General features: G+C 38.7%; 2 protein-coding genes across 7 annotated transcripts in view; one reads left to right on the top strand and one right to left on the bottom strand.

Moving 5' to 3' along the window:
- Positions 1-1,318: 1,318 nt before the first annotated feature.
- LOC111243429 (uncharacterized) lies at positions 1,319-10,859 on the bottom strand. Of its 5 annotated transcripts, XM_086992896.1 has the most exons (7): positions 10,436-10,708; positions 7,839-8,088; positions 5,989-6,066; positions 4,955-5,261; positions 4,349-4,752; positions 3,651-3,861; positions 1,319-2,727 (listed from the first exon to the last, which is right to left on the bottom strand). In XM_086992896.1, the coding sequence occupies exons 3-7, from the start codon at positions 6,010-6,012 to the stop codon at positions 2,486-2,488; spliced, it is 1,188 nt and encodes a 395-aa protein (XP_086849022.1). In that variant the 5' UTR covers positions 6,013-6,066; positions 7,839-8,088; positions 10,436-10,708; the 3' UTR covers positions 1,319-2,485. The 5 variants fall into 5 exon arrangements, with proteins under 5 accessions (XP_086849022.1, XP_022644713.1, XP_022644714.1 ...); XM_022788978.2 differs by lacking the exons at positions 7,839-8,088; positions 10,436-10,708 and adding an exon at positions 10,719-10,859; XM_022788979.2 differs by lacking the exon at positions 7,839-8,088.
- Positions 10,860-10,956: 97 nt separating this feature from the next.
- Positions 10,957-13,470, top strand: part of timeout (circadian regulator timeout) — a 6,173-nt gene continuing 3,659 nt past the window's right edge. Inside the window, exons 1-4 of one of the 2 annotated variants that reach the window (XM_022788968.2) lie at positions 10,957-11,407; positions 11,896-12,110; positions 12,517-12,787; positions 13,052-13,312. In XM_022788968.2, the coding sequence (XP_022644703.1) occupies positions 11,291-11,407; positions 11,896-12,110; positions 12,517-12,787; positions 13,052-13,312 (864 nt within the window). In that variant the 5' untranslated portion in view covers positions 10,957-11,290. Of the gene's footprint in view, positions 11,408-11,895; positions 12,111-12,516; positions 12,788-13,051; positions 13,313-13,470 lie in introns of those variants that run through there. The other variant, XM_022788969.2, reaches the window with a different exon arrangement.

The raw sequence follows: 13,470 nt of genomic DNA, 5'->3' as shown, positions 1-13,470 counted from the left end.
ATTCAGGTCCGATGAATTTCGAGCCTATGGCAGAACCCCAGCACTATTAACAGTAAATATCGCAGAAATACACTTGGCCATATGGGACAGTGACTTGTATCAAATGAACACCACTCTCCTACACTGGGTAGAATTTTTGTCCTGAATTGTCATTGTTCTGCAGCACTGTTGACGCACTACAGAGCTTGTGCACTGTTAATGCAAACTACGGCCCATACCATTATATTGTTTGAATGTTTTATCTACAGGATTACACAGGACTCCTGGGATCTTGTCGGAACGTGCTGTTGAGCGTCACTATACGAAATCTCAAATCTGCGATTTACCTAAAAAACAGGCTAGTGTTCAAGTATCCACCTTTGGAACCGTTCGGCTTATTTGAAACTCGCATATTTGCGCAGAGAGTTTAGCAGAGGTTTTTCGGCTGGTTTACAACAGCCGAAGCCGCTTATTTCAATGCGATGTCGGGACGCCCCTATAGACGAAGTGATTCCGCGCTTTGCCACCCTTTAACGCGGTAGAAAAACCGTTACATATCGGTTTCTTCGTAGATCCTGTCCTCTGCCTGCGTTGTGCGTCGTTCTGGATGCTTGCTTCCTATTTTTCCTGATGACAGAGGAATCTCATCATTCGCCTCCCGGGATATTCTGTCAATTATACATTTCGATATCCTAGCCCATTCAGCAGTTTCTGTTCGCAACCGTTTTCCCTGTATGGGTCTAACTATTAAAGTCCGCTGTTCCTCCATGAGGACTTTTCCTATTCCTTTGCCGAGCTCACGTTTAGTCACAAAAAGTGGTCAAATTAATTTTAATCAATGGTCGCATCATCGTCGAATAGATGAGGGTAACGATAATTGCTATGCTACATGTCGAATCACCTACGTCTCTCCCTGAACAGAAAAAGAGGAAATCGAATGAATTGTGCGCAATAGCTTGAACTTTCATACATATTGTGATGAACGGTCATTGTGCCATATATCTCAACAGGTACCTCCCTTCACAGCAGTTGTAAGATGGGTTTTTAGGGGCGGTGTCATCATATGGAAAGCACAGGGAGGCAGCTTTCATACAGAAAAAAAACCGCATACACGCATGTAGCTTGGGTGAGGAGATATCTTCGATCAAATTCGACAGTGTCTGAATATCTTTTTAGGTGGTCTTATTTGATTGGTTAATGAGTATATATATATAGTAGTAAAGGGCAAAAAGCAAACATTTGGGCAAACTTACAAAAATGCTGTTCAGCTTGATGAAGCGAAGTAGCGGGCGAGAGAGAGAGAGAGAGAGAGAGAGAGACAATGAATACTCTAAAATGGTTCCTCTTTACATTGCCATTTTTATTGACATTTACTTATTCACTATGTTTGTGATTCATTCGTTTGATCCTACTACAACATGTGTACAAAAAATATATTAGGCAACATTGAGCATAAAGTTGATTACATTAATGGGTCATATTAACACGGCGCTGTAAGTTAAGTGTTTTTCGAACATAGGCTCAGTTTGAAGAACTTATTTTGAAAATCGCTATATCACACCCTTATCACATACTAATAATTGATATGTTCATCATTTTTCGAAATGAAAAATTGCTTCAGATTTTTAATAGGCTGTATTGGACGACAAGTTAGGCATATAACGACTAAGGCATTATAGTCCGTAGCTTTAGAATACTAAACATGTTAATTTAGGCTGTTACGGACTGGTCGATAACTACTGATTGTAAAATAAAAAAAAAAAGAAAAAGTAACGAAAGAGCGAGAACAACTGAATATCTATGCCATACGTCTAATTTTACCACTTACTATAAAAAGTGTTTGTTATTATGTTCGGAGGAGTCTGTTATGTGTAAAATCTTTATTAGGATATTTTCAATTCCGTGTCAAAGCACTACCGTCTACGACACAATGTTTAGCTATGATTGTTGAAGGTGAAAGATTTTCAAGTATCAGAGGGCCTTTGGGTATACGAAATTTGGCAAATACCGACAACCAATGTATAATATTATCGTATGCGTGAGCACTTAGTCGATCATGCGACATTTTAAGATTAGGTTTAAGCATGCACCGTTTGAAGAATGGGTGCGTAATAATCAGAAATACATTGCAGCTCCGTCAGATCACAACCTTATCGAAAACTCCTCGACTAAGTTGCCTTCAATAAACAGGAATGCGGCTGACAGTATTAAACATTGTGTGAGATCCTACCTGAATCTAATATTAGATCCTGTGACATATATATATATATATAACTAGGTCACAAGGTCTGATATTCTATCTATATATATGTATATACTTTGTCCTCTCGAAACACTATCCTCCTATGTAGTCCGTTAGATATTCATCTATTTGATTTTTTGTTTACTAGCTTCAGCGTTAGCTTTACTTATTGATGTAGAAGATTTGTGTATCCAGCGCCAGTCATACTCGTACTGCCGTAAAGCTATAATTGTGCGGTTGCTTTTCCAGATGGCTGACTATAGCTCATTTTCCCGATGTAGCTTGAATTCGTCGTCGGTACTCCTCTACTGTTCTTAGTAGATTTCCGGTATTAGCTTCAAGTTGCTCCGCAATTCGGCTAGCAATTTCCAGAGCGCGAGCCAGTTTACGGCGCGACGCGCTAGATCTTCGCGAAGCTTTAACGTTATGTCGTGGAGATTGTTTGAGAGCTGGCGTTGAAGTAGCTCTTCGTAGACCATCGTATTCCAGCTTGTCCCAAAATAGATCTACAAAAAGCCATGTATAAGAAACAAGTAATGATGATGGTGACAGCAGGTCATAAATATTTAGATAAGAACAGTGAGATGCATGCCTTTCGCTTTGGCAGTTTTCTCTTAGCGAATCCAGAGAGTCGCACAAAGGGATTAAGTGGGACAAGTAAAAACGAAACAATAGCAACGTATCAATGAAACGGTACACAATACTCGGATGTGTCAGTTACGCTATAGTACGAGTGCATTTAACAGACAATCGAAACAGGAGACGGCATCAGGCCGTCGTAGGGAGTCTATAATGCTTGACAGTACAGTAGAGTAGAACATATCACGGTAAACAGATAGATGTCCGTATTGAATTGAGAGATTTATTCTGGAATGTCGAACACAACTAAAAATTGAGGGGGAATTTCGGTGTTCTAAATCTTTTTGCCCTTGATATGTATCAAGGCTGAAAAAAAATATTAGCTTTTCGATTTAATGCTGCGTTAATTTTACGGCTAGCCTGTACGGCTATATTGTAGATAAAGTGTCGGAAAAGGAATTACGCGAAATTTCAACGTAAGCGAATACGAAAACTAACGCATGTATAAGTAGAGGGTTTGACGGCAAAATCGGTCGTTTTCACAGTAGAGATAAAAAAAAACGTTTGTTTTACAATTTTTCGTATTTATTAACCGGCCAGTTTTTCACGGCGATATTTAGGTGCAGCTATGATTCAGTGCTAACGATCTATCATAGATATGCCGTGTTATAGTTTGTGTTGTATGTGCTCATCTGAACTTCAAGCAACGTTACGAGCTTCCGGAAAAATGGTAAAAAATAAATCATTTTGAACACAAGCAGTTTTCTTCATCTAGCTTAGTATGTACATACGTAACTATCTGCATCACTATTAATGCATGCCTAGTTAAGGCTTCTGTTTGCTGTCTCACCGCGGCCATCCACTCCATGTAGCTCTTCGATTGCAGGTATCACAGTGCAGTTGGATGGCGGGTATCCACTATCTGTCGGCGTGGGAAGACCAGAAGAAAACGGTGCGCAATTCCCACCATTTTCCTGCCTAATTAAGCAGTCTTCGTAATTTGTTCGAGGATGTTTGAGGAACTCACTGGAGCAATCCTCTAATGTACCCATTAAGTAAAGCTGTACATGGAACAAAAATCCAAAAAGAATCACTTCATTATAGAAAAACCATGCACTACCGATAGTATGGACAAACATCTGAGAATTAATAAAACGATATTTCCTGAAGATATCCACCGTAGCAGACGGTCTCAGTGTCCAATTTGCAAGGATCGTGAGAAGGGACTTGCAATAGACGAACTATCGGTGAACTGAGGTCTGTCGTTTGAGGCCATGACGTCCTTGAACGTTCGTGTCCGAATTTTATCGAACGAATACTGTCAGCATTAAGTATCGAGACTGACTTTTGGGAGATGCTGACTAAAATAACCGTATAACATGCATCGAATTGAAACTACACTTGCCACGATATGAGGTGGCCCTTTAACATAGCAAATGTTTTTATGAGCGGTTCTACCCCACAACTGTATTATAGATGAAAGCAAGCAAGCATAGGTTTTTTTGCAACAAGCAGGCCAACAACAATAATACTAATGATAAAAAAGACCTTTTGCAATCTCGGGATACGGGACCGGAATCTTGCAGAAGTAGATGGCTTTTGCTGAACTTCCAAGTCTACTCTTTGAGCAAGAGGAGGCTCTCCATAACGGACTGGTATCGCGTCAACTTTTTGCATGGGCTTGCCAACTTCGATGCTTTCCGGAAACTTCAGCGCTGGTGATTCACTTAAACGAGATGGAGAGTTTAAACTCTTGGATGTGCTTGGTGATTTGGGGGTTGAACATTTTGACTTTTTGTTGTTGCTAAAGAAGCCACTGTCCAGCCATTCATCATCGAGGCGAAGTGCATCTCGAGTCTGTGTGAGTCGGCGGCCGGCAGAATTCAGTCCACGTAGAGGGGCATCCGGGAATGCAATTGTAGGGCTGGTTTGGTGGCTGCTCGACGCTAAATCTTCTCAAAGTAACAGTATTTTTGAACCATGATGTTGGTTAAATAGAAAGAGACATAGGAAAGAGCAGTTGCAAAGTCTAGATGTGTTTATTAGCATATACTTCTATATTATTATCTATATATTAATCTATTGTTCTGGTTTTACTAACGGACCAATACAAATTAGACAATACTTTCAGAAGAAGAAGTAAACTACGCTTACGCAAATCATCGAGACTACTTCCCAAAGAACGTATACTAAGCTTTGATTGTTTTGTAGTGGCTTCTTTACAAAGCAATTGTTTAAACTTTTCGTTGAGTTCGACAGGCTGGCTTTTGGGCCACAACTCTTCCGGAGGACCAATTTTATTTTGCAGACTCTGTGGAATGGGTTCTCCGTAAATATGGTAACCACGAAGCTCATCAATAAGGTTTAGAGCGCGTGCATGTTTGAGTGTCAGTTCCCAATAGCTTTCATGAAGTGAATATAACTGTAGTTCAGCCTCGGATGCTTGAGTATAAGGGACCACCTGTAACAACATCACAATAACTATACATGTAAGCTTTATCGTGAAAACGGCTATTCATTATTAAGCCTCTTTTTCTACCATTGAAAAACTCGACTGTTCAGTGTTCACTGAGTACCGTACATATATGTAACAGTGTGTGTGTGTGTGCGTGTGATGAACCTCATAGTAAGCCGTATGAGCTCCAGTTCACATTTCACTAGCCAAAAAATAGACCTTCAAGTTAGCCCATTGATGACAAAAGACACAACTTTCATAATAACCATTTTCTCCGCTGCTGTCTATCTACTTGTTATGATCTACTACTTCTGGGCCGTGCTATCGGCGAAACAATGTCTCGCGACCACTTTTGTTCGTCACGACGCCGCTTTCAAGGAAGTTAACTTCCTAGGAAGACTTCCATTGCGAACCTCGTAGCATTGCGTAGCGCAGAGTTAACAACTCCTTTCACCAATGTTCAACATATACCGACATATTGCTTAATATTTATTATAGACCGTTGTTAAATTTTTAAAATTAGATTAATAATTCGGTTAGAATATGAAGTGCTTCGTGATGGCAGTTACTGGTGTAGAAAGATGAAAAGACCCACTGTTTTTATCACTTGATTTTAAAAGGACATACTAAAATGTTAGTAAAATATTCAGCCGATCCGACACATTTCTACGTCATTTAAAAATATATTAAAGTCAAGCCAGACGTACTATTAATGCAGGGGTAGCTTACTTACATTACTGTCGTCTACTGACTCCATGTTAGAAGATCAAGGAAGCATCACAATCTCTCATGATTACAGCAGTGCTTCTATCTATAAACAAACACAACGTGAAGTTTTTGTAGTACTGTTAGTAATACGCAACGTTGATAAGCTAGCATTATTTCACACGTCAATTTTTGTTCGACTTTCGTTTTTCTAAAACAACCTATCTGGTATCTTCACGACAACGGAAGCCCAACAGAAGATCTCAGTTGTCAGCTACTTTAGGCGAGCGTTAATTAGCGAAAACATCAATCGTACCACTCGTTCATACAGATGATAACAGAAAAATAAAATGTGTTTACAGCTACCTACGAAAAATGTATACCACGAGATCAGCAGAAAGAAAGCTCGGTGGCGAGGCATAGGGTCAAGACGGAGCGATTGATATGTAAGTATATTACGACTGGGACAGAAACCTAAGCTTCAGACACTCAGGTCGTCCATTCTGACATTCCGTGGAGCGTCAGCTCTGGTTTTCGGAGGGCAGATTCAATTGACCAAGTAGTTGCGTATAACTAGTTTGCAGCAACAACGAATCAAGCTACTCGGGCAGGTCGGGTCGGGTCGGCTAGATGCGCCATTTATTACTCGGCAAGGGGGTGCACGAATTAAAGAGAGCACGGCTGAAATATAGCTCATGCACGGCTAGATCCAACTAGAGCACCTTATTAGCCAGCTGGTTGGCGCCCTGCAATTTGGCCTGCACGGGATCGAGCTCTCTCACATTAACCTAAAGAGGAAAGATAGAGCGATACTCAAAACATACGGGTGAAATATACAGACTGTCTTTGAGGCCCCATTTTGAGCAGATGCTTACGTCAAATATGCATTAAGCTAAATGTATGACGCTCTATACTAATCCGAGCAGCATTAAAGCGTTGAAAGGGACTAGAAATACAGAGTGGTATGACTTGTAACATCTATTAACATTGTTAGGTTTCCCTAAGACTCTAAGGTAATGTAATTGTTAACGTCATTATTAATGCAACTCTGAGGAACCTTACACTATTCTCTAGTTATAATTAATTATAATATATAAAACGTCCGTGAGTAACCTTAGAACATTTAACTGTAAACGATAGCTTTTTACGTTCATACGCATAGAAGAACAAAAATTTTCAGTTTAGAGATAATTTCTATTAACTACATGTACACAGAACTTGATTACAAACAAAGATCAAAGTTTTATGTGATGAGAATAAGCAAAAGCCTACTCTTTGCGTTGCTTTATAAGAACAATTTCGTAGTGCGATGTCAAACTTACTCACAAGCTAATATTGTTATCAAGGCGAGAATAGGAGTTCGGTGATTTCAAAATTTAAGTATTCATGGGTATGAACGCTTTTTTCAGTACTTGCCCTATTCCATTCTTAGAACTATCACTGGATCGGAGTTGGAAACCTGGCCCTGTTATTACAAGCATACGGTACGCTTTGCAATACATTTATTTATTCCATAGACAAAATGTTCATTAAAACCGAACACACGCTGTCGGCTTTGGCCGAAGGGAGCACTAAGCTATGAAGTCGTGAGTAACGCATTAGCTGATAACTCGGCCCTCCTGAATGTATCAAAAAAGGTATAGGAGTGCAGGATCGTTTACTGAGCCGCTCATAGAACTGAAACACACAAAATGAAGATCGTGGGAAGGTATCGCTTCCGTAGGCATAATAAGATCGTTCTAAGACATGGATATCTCTACCGACAATGATTCACGGAGTCGAGTGTGCTATACCTGGTTCGATATTATAATCGCTAGTAGATGCCTGTTCATAGAAGAAAGCAAAAGTTACAACTAGAGACAAATGGTCAAAGCTTACCGTAAAGATATCACGCCAATAGATCGTTGAAAGATACTGGACAAGTGCCCGCCTATTGAGGCACCGCGACAAGGTGACACTGCCATAATACAACATCACTAGGCCAGAAAATATACGATGTATTCCGTCGGAGGTTTTCCCGTGTTTTTCGGTCTTATGATTTAAGCTTGAGGAGGTTGATATTTAGTATGAACGTATGGTTGATAGAATAAAATATTCCTGGTCACACCATAATGCCTTGATGATTGTTCTATTAAAAAAGATACGGTGTTTATTATCTGTTACTTTCAGTGAGCTAGAGAATTACATTGCAGCTGCAGTCGTAACCGTAGATAAACCATCGTCACTTCTGGGATAATGGACACGATTAATAAATATACGCTTCGTTAAGGTTTTACACTTGCTTTCCAGCTAGAGGGGTCAAAATTTAACTTCGGAAAAGGCCGTGTTATGTGATATAATGCATATATGCATACATTGTGTGACATAAAAAAAAACTTTATTTAATTGTAATGAATGATTGGCCTAGATTTTCAGCAGATTTTTTCCACACATGATTAATTTAATGTTCGAATTTTCGCGGTGAAACTTTGGAGCCGATTATAGTGTGCGATTTGAGTCATGAGTGTCAAGCATATTTTTCTGTTAAATGTATTCCTTTTAGCACTATCTCTAAGCGCGTAGATCGCGCACATAATACCGAGAAATATGCATAGAACAGAAAAAAAAAACAAGTTATCACAATTTATAACTTGCATCCGTTGCATCACTAGTAATAGTGAATGATATAATCTTAAAGTAAGTTGCCGTACTCCTCGTTCGTTCACCGCTTGGGATCGGCAAATAGTAGACGTCATTTACGTAACCAGAACTTACGGATCATGAAAATTGGGGTCAACGATCGATGAGTTACCGCTATTTCTTCCACTAGGGTTAACGGCAAGAAATATTTATTGAAGTGTTATTAGCTAAAAGTTCTTATTAGCTTAGTCCCACTTAATGACCAGTACTGCTTTCTACACACATGTAAGGGCCCACATATTTTAATTGTATATACACAATATGAATGAAGCTGTGCACGTTATTGTGATCAATTAAATTTAAGCCAATTATAGTTTATCGAATATACATGTTTCGAATTCTACGTTCGATATCACCATTAGGTGTTCCGTCACATTGCTGGTCCCTAATACGAAACATGTGTCCATGCCAAATTCGAATCTAGAGCATCACATCTCCTGAAGATTAAGGAGCATATAACCCACTGACCTCTCGCGGCAATATCAAAGCGCCTTTAATAGTTGTGAGGAAATGTGATCAGTATTAATTAGGAAATGTAGTTATTATTAATAATTAAGTTTATAAATAAACTTCAAATCAATTCTCAAATACGAAGGAAATTGAGTGAATCATTTGGACCGTTTCGTGCCGCAAAGAGTTATCCACATTTGCCATTAATTGATGTGAATCTATATACCAAAAATATTAATAGACGCTTTTAGATAGTCATCAAATGGTATGAAATAGAAAAACCCACTACCTCTACATTTAAGGTTTAACACGAAACGCCAGCTATCATTTATAATTTTCTAAATGCGAGTTTTATTCCATAAACGTTTTTTATTCCACCATGACAAACGGTAACATGCAAAACCGGTCTTGGAATTATTGTAATATAGAATGAATTGCAACAGTAACATCCTAACTTACTAACTTCGTCAAACAATGAGAATGACATTATTGTTTTATCTTTATTGGTTGAAGATTGTTTCAGTTTTAGTTAGGTAAGCTTGTATACACTTGCATCTGGCTTTTTTTCCTTCTATTTTGGTACAGAATTTGAGATGGGAAACATTACGACGATACTATTTTTTCGTTTCTCCTATGTCTCGGTATATATATGAAAAACAGCCCATATCTCTCGCAAACTAAACCCTTATCATTGTTCTCTTCTATTAAAAATATCGCGTATAGTGCCCTGTTTCTAACGCAACGAGTGAGTTATGAGAACACGCTGTTCCTTCATAGTTGTCTCCCAGATTATTGTGTAGTGTAGAAAATTTCTTTTCCATTATCCAATAACTCAGAATCGAATGAAACGTGGTTATTCGATCGGTGTAAAATATTATAGCAGCTTACGGCGACTACTGCAGGGGAACAGCAAATCGAGCCTGTGTAGTTTAAGACAAAACTTAAATTTATGCGAATTTTTGTGTAGCTTAGTAAGCTGAATCAATGCGATGAAGGTTTTTCGCGATAAACAACCTTTCTTCTGCCAAAGAGTACTGAGATAAGTTTTTAAGATAATATTAAGATAACGTTGAACTCAATGCATATGTTTTGTATGCATCAGACAGCGAAGCACGTACTTCCGGGATAGCTCAAAAACTATATATACTAATGATGTATAGTTTTTGGTGTAATTTAGTCTCCTGAGATCGATTTATCTAGGATTTAACTTCACTACTTATAAACACATTTCCATGCCGAGATACAGCTTTAAGGAATACACGAAGAAGCCATGTTAAATACTACCTGACCTCACTCATTTTTACCCCATTTAACAAACTTCTCTGGGCTGAAAGACATCCTCTTACCTGAACCCACTGCACCCTTGACTATTTTCGCGCTTAAATGGGCCATCGAATATGTTCATTGGTTACACGCTTCACATGATGACACATTAACAAAAGCAGTGGGTTGATCACACCAGCCGTAGAAGTGAAAGTTACAGTGGATGCTCATGATATACATACTACCTCTTCAATGCTGCTTTGTTTACTCGCCGTTCTCCTGACAACCCCTCGTTAGCTACCATTAAAATTTCCCAACCTCTGATGGTTGTCCGCCTGTAGCATGGTCAACAAGGCCGTCACTTACCTCATTGCTCACCGCGAGAACTTTCCAAAGGTCGGCCCTTTCCACTCGCGCAACCATTCATCGAAATTGATTCTATAGATACGAAGAACCTTTAATATACAGACGCGCTCGCACCAAGGCAGTAGAAGAGGCCTCCCTTTCGCGCCGCAGATTCAAATACGACACCGCCGTAAAAAATGCAGGTGTCTGGGTAATCGATGAATTGGCGCGCGCGGAATCTACTGCTGTTTTCAGTGTTGCAAAAAACAGTCATGAACGCCTATCGGACTTCAATGGTGTTTGACCAAATGAGTGGTGCAAAACCTGAATAAGTTTGCAAGATACAGTGCGTCAACTTGTTTGGAACCGGGGAAATTTTTGTGCTTAAAGTGAGATGTCAGTGTATTCTATGACTTACTTTTGCGAAAAATTTATTAGCCTGGAAAATAGGATTCTATTATTAGAACGCATTTGAAACTCAATTTAAGTGCGTATATATTTAGGGTTTGGTTATTTGTTACGACAGTTTTGTTAGTGGTGTGGGTAGCTGGTGACTATATCCTGAAGAATATAAAAGCGCATCTGAAAGGGGCATGGACGACTGGAGGACTTCCCTGATCCTATCCGATCTTCAAGCTGCCTGTAACGCTCTTGGCGGGTGGGACGAAGGCGTGTATGTAAAAGAAAATGATTGTGTCGAAAGTTTGAAGGTACGTTTTACGCACACCTGTGGTTGCTTCACTCGAAATATATCGTCGAACATTTACAACGTAATTACCTTTATTTTAGGAATCTAAATTACATATACATAGATTTATAAAGTTGCCTACTGCTCACACAAACGTTATTTTCAGAAAAGTTTGTTTTGGCAGATTTGTTGTATGTTCATATGTTTCATATACGTCTTAAGTAGACAAAAATCGTAAGTGTCGAGACTTTATCGGCATCTTGAGTTCTCAATACATTCGTTCAAATCAAATAAATACTTATAATCAAATAAATACAAGTAATTTAGAAAGTTTGCATGTAGTGTCGATAACGATACAATATTTTCAAGGCTTCAAGTAATTCGAAAGTATTCGAAAAACCAGTTTTCAGAATAACCTTAAAGTTACACCGCTTTACTTTTGGAAAGCTAGATGGTTTCTTTTGTCTGAGATTAAACTGACCTTAGCTTCTTGTTTGCAAAAAAAAACAGGATTTGTTGCGGTATCTGCGTCGTGATGACGAATCGTTCGCAATTCGTCGTGCGCTGGGTCAGATCAATGTGATTAAAACCGATCTTATTCCACTATTGCGATTTCACCACAAAGACGCGGAGCTCTTCGATATCACCACGAAGCTCGTCGTCAACCTCAGTACACCGGTTGTACTTCTCTATAAGGAAGAGCTTCCCATTGAAAAAAATGCTCGGTAGAGTAGTTGCAGGATTACTAAAGTGATAACAATTATGATATTTTGGGAACATGGTTATGTGATCCGTCAGTAGACTGCATGTTTCTTTGTTTTGTTTTTTACATTCCTATCTACTTCGCCTTCATGTTTGTGCTAAATCTTTACTTTGTTGTACATTACATATTAATTTTATTGATTAATTTAATGAGTGCTAGTCGTTATAAGCAAATCAAATAGAATATGTATGTTAGGGAGTATGTTCATTATAACAAAAGTTAGTAGGAGAATAGGGTTTCTAATATTATATCAATAAATATTATTACAATAAAAAAATGTTTTATTTTCTTTTATTTTTATAAATTAAAGTTACATTTATGAGTTTAAATATAATTGATTAGAGAACAATTATTGTTATCTGCCACAGAAATATCTACATGACATTGGAGGCAGCACTCTGTGCCTATAAAGACGCGTTTTTAGAGAAAGAAGTATGGTCAGCCTTAGCCGAGAAACTGGAGCAGCTAATAAGCCTCAATCAGCATGAGCGAACTGAAGATGACACGGACATAATAACTCGCATTTTGACCATTTTGCGAAATGTTCTTCATCCAATCCACCGGGACGAGTTCAACTTTAAAACTGATGGAGATGTTTCTAGCCACGATCGACTGCTTTGGGCACTGCATCTTTCTGGTGTGCGTAGATAAAATAGTCGCGTGTGTGTGTGTGTGTCAGTGCTGCAAAGTTCACTCTAGATGCTTTTAGGTAGACCCATCAATCTACGGGTTTCTATTACTAGATTCAAAGACTAGAACAAAGAGATTTGTTGTTTTCAGCCCACTATGACGCATCAAATATTATTGGACATAAATTGCTGTTATAATTTTTTTCGACTAGTGGCTTCTGTAAAATCGAATTTAATGTGCTTCAACCATTTTTCACTCTTGTTATGTGTTTAGATGGATGATCTCCTTATCTACATGTGCGCTGCACAGATAGAGCAGTCGCACACACTGTACCTCATAGAGATCCTTCGCCTGATGCTTCGCGAGCAAGATGCCGCATTTCTAGCCTCTACAGGAGAGCAGCGGCCTCGGGGAGAAGTTCAGAAAAATGGCGAAGAATTAATGAAACTATGCGAAATCGAGCGAAGGAAAAAAAAATTGGACCTTAAAGGTGTCATACACAATCGTTTCGCTCGCTTCAGCTCTACCTATCAGGTGAAAGTTCTAGACTCTCAAGATTTTGCAGAAAAACATTTATACTCCACTGCATAATTTTAATGAATAATTTGATAGGTACATTCTCTTGCTCAATATGGATATATTTAGGTTTACTAGAAATAAAGTTAAAGTTTATTTTAAGCTGCCTTTTTGTA

The sequence above is a fragment of the Varroa destructor genome, unplaced genomic scaffold (assembly GCF_002443255.2).
Source record: "Varroa destructor unplaced genomic scaffold, Vdes_3.0 BEIS01000001.1, whole genome shotgun sequence".
Classification (NCBI taxonomy): domain Eukaryota; kingdom Metazoa; phylum Arthropoda; class Arachnida; order Mesostigmata; family Varroidae; genus Varroa; species Varroa destructor.
This window is presented reverse-complemented; position numbering and strand designations above follow the sequence as displayed.

Bases quoted from the DNA above. Each gene is read 5' to 3' on its own strand.
- LOC111243429 (XM_022788978.2), bottom strand. From the start codon at position 6,012: ATGGAGTCAGTAGACGACAGTAAT. The intron at 4,753-4,954 runs GTAAGCGTAGTT...TACTTTGAGAAG, and splicing joins AAGTAGTCTCGATGATTTGC to ATTTAGCGTCGAGCAGCCAC. The intron at 2,728-3,650 runs GTGAGACAGCAA...GGCTTTTTGTAG, and splicing joins ACATGGAGTGGATGGCCGCG to ATCTATTTTGGGACAAGCTG.